Below are 3,160 nucleotides of genomic sequence, written 5' to 3'. Positions count from 1 at the left end.
AATCGAACCGTACGCATGTGAGCGGTTTTAAAACACATTAGGGTAAGTTACAGTTTGAATTTTATATAAATTTCGGGTTGGGATCGAGTTGCGGGTTTGAACCGCACCCGCCCAACCTGCCCACATTAAATAAATTTTTTTTTTTTCTTCTTTCAAATCTAAACCGTCCATTTCTTCTCTCACTCACCTATACTATAACAAACAAAACAAAAGAAAAAAGAAGCCCTAAATCTAATCGGCTCCTCTCCTCCCTCACTCTCTCTCAGTCTCATCTCACTGTCTCTCTTTCTCACTCTCTTCTCGTTTCTGCACACATCGATCACTCTCATCTCATCGCACCGATCATCATCGCACAGCACAGCCGATCTACTTCATTCACAGGTGAACTCTGTCTCTCTCTCTCTCTCGATCGTTGATTTTTTTTGGATGAACAACAGAACTGATTTTTTTCATCTCCGATCTACTTCACAGGTGATCTCGCAAGTGATCTCTGATTTTTTTCATCATCGCACAGCCGATTTTTTTCATCACACAGCCGATCACTCTCTTTCTCATCTCATCGCACCGATCATCATCGCACAGCCGATCTGCTTCACAGGTGAACTCTCTCTCTCAATCTCTGTCTCTCTCTCTCCTAATCGTTGATTTTTTGTGGATGAACAGATCTGATTTTTTTCATCTCTGATTTTTTATTTTTGTTGTGGGATCTGATTTTTTGTTGTGGAATCTGATTTGTTGTTGTGGGATCTGATTTTTTGCAATACCTCTTGAACTTGTCACAGCTCCGATCATCTTCTTGGTTGGATTCTCATCATCAAGAAACAATTTTGGTTTTGAGACTACCTTGAAATGCTAATCGATTCAGAAAAATTCAATAAATTGAGTGAATACATCTTTCATTCTTAATTATTTCTCTATCATATGATTAAAATCAAAGCAATTTGTTATATGGTGGAAATGTCATTTTAAATCCGATAATAATTTTGTTTTCAATTGATAGAAAAGGAAAATGAAAATAAAAATGGTTTTATTTTTTTTACTGTGTTCAATTGTTGCAGGAACAAGAAAATATATGTTATGTTATAATTCTTTTACTCTTTACACGATTTTTACAAATCCAATATTATAGTGAATTACATTTTTGTAGTATTTAGAACAAAATATGAAAACCTTGTTCTGAATTACAAATCAATTTTATTTATTTATTTATGTTCTTACCATATTGTATTGCAAAGCAATGTAGTATTATATTAGCAAGTTGACAATGAAAAAAGTTCCATAAGTTGGCATATGATTATAGAATCTGGGTAAACTATCATTGTCATAACAATGTACTATAATTGTCATAATTGATTATAGAATCTGTTTGTTCTATTTGTTTATTTAATGTCTGTAAAATTGATTCTGTGATTGTATTTTTGTAATCCAGTTTAAATGGAGGATAGTATTCAATCTCCCGCAATCAATCTTGTACCTCCGGAATCCTCTAATTCTCAAATGAATCCTCTCTTAGTCGAACCCGAACCTGAACCTAAGCCTCCTAGAGCCCCAAAGAGAAAGAGTGAGAGTGGAGGGGGGAGAGCACCATTCACAGTTTGGGATCATTTTGACAAGGTTGTAGGGACCGATGGGAAGCGTAGAGCCGTATGTAAATATTATAAGAAAGAGTATATGGCTGACTCTAGAACTCTATGGCAACACGAAAATATGGTATATGACGGTTTGTGCGGATAGGGTTTGCGGTTGTGCGGGCGGTTGCGGGCGGTTTGCGGATTGAACTTTTTTTCAAAAAAATTATTTTTAAACCTTTTTTTTCTCCCATTTTGTCAATCTTTATTTTGGACCTTTTTTCTCATATTTTCTAAAATGCTCCAACATTAATAATTAATGAACTAAAGCTTATAAAAAAACTTATAAAATAAAAAAACACAACAAATTCAATTCATAACCTAAACAAATCATTCAAAATCTACATTATCATTAACTTGCATTCATCCTATCCTGCATTCATCCTATCCTACATTCATCATTCATAATCCAAATAAGAAAATCCTTCATTAAAAATTCAACATTCATCATTCCTAACCTCTGAAAAAAAAAAAGAAGAGTAATTCTTCATTAACTTACATTCATCCAAAATGCAAAAAAAAAAAAAAAAAAAAAAAAATTCATTAAGTTACATTCATCCAAAACCAAAACGCAATTAAAAAAAAAAATTGTTGTCAAACTTAAACTTCATTCAATACAAACCCATGAAATAAAATTAAAACACTTCTAAGATATCAAACTTCATCTTCACGAATCACATCCAATTCAACTTTCGCAAATTCCAATTCTAATTCCATGCATTTGGTTGATGAACCCTACACAAACAAATTGAAAAAATATAAACTTTAATCTTCAATTATAGATAGTAAGAAATGAAAAAATAAACAAATGTCTATATATTGAAAATTTATGATTCTTTTTTAAAGTTTCCAGTTATCATCAATGAAATGAGCAGTCAAACACATGTAACACAAATTCTAAATAGATGTCCAAGTGTCCGTAGTGAAGCAAATTCTACAACCCTTCATGGCCTTCTTTAACTTATCCCTTTCATTCTTGAATATATTGAGCACTTTTCTAGATATGGTTTGACGAGAGGGAATTGGTGTGAATTTGGGTTGCATGACATTACAAAATCTTCTAAACCCAACACCCTCCACAAATCTAAATGGCAATTCATCAATGACCACCATCTCCGCAAGAGCCCTTTTACAAGTATCAAAATTAAAAATTGTTGCTATAACCTCAACACCCTCTTCATTTTGCTTCGGTTTAAGATTTAGTGTTTGTTGACCATCTGTATCCCTATTTGGATATTCTTTACAATTGGGTGTATGACTCCTCAAATTACTAGTCCCATGAGTTCTAGAGTCAGCCATATACTCTTTCTTACAATATTTACATACGGCTCTACGCTTCCCATCGGTCCCTACAACCTTGTCAAAATGATCCCAAACTATGGATGGTGCTATCCCCTCTCCACTCTCACTCTTTCTCTTTGGGGCTCTAGGAGGCTTAATTTGGGTTCGGGTTCGACTAAGAGAGGATTCATTTGAGAATTAGAGGATTCCGGAGGTATAAGATTGATTGCGGGAGATTGAATACTATCCTC

At 33.9% G+C, this 3,160-nt stretch overlaps 1 protein-coding gene across 1 annotated transcript; it reads right to left on the bottom strand.

Annotated features, from left to right (window-relative positions):
• Nucleotides 1-2,525: 2,525 nt before the first annotated feature.
• On the bottom strand, nt 2,526-2,927 carry LOC145823922 (uncharacterized). Its single transcript, XM_082923484.1, has one exon. The coding sequence runs from the start codon at nt 2,925-2,927 to the stop codon at nt 2,526-2,528; it is 402 nt and encodes a 133-aa protein (XP_082779610.1).
• Between the last annotated feature and the right edge of the window lie 233 nt (nt 2,928-3,160).

This window comes from Camellia sinensis, chromosome 4 (genome assembly GCF_055761805.1).
Source record: "Camellia sinensis isolate YWXY chromosome 4, ASM5576180v1, whole genome shotgun sequence".
In the NCBI taxonomy this organism is placed as follows: domain Eukaryota; kingdom Viridiplantae; phylum Streptophyta; class Magnoliopsida; order Ericales; family Theaceae; genus Camellia; species Camellia sinensis.
The sequence above is the reverse complement of the archived record's forward strand: the minus strand, read 5'-3'. Positions and strand labels throughout refer to the sequence as shown.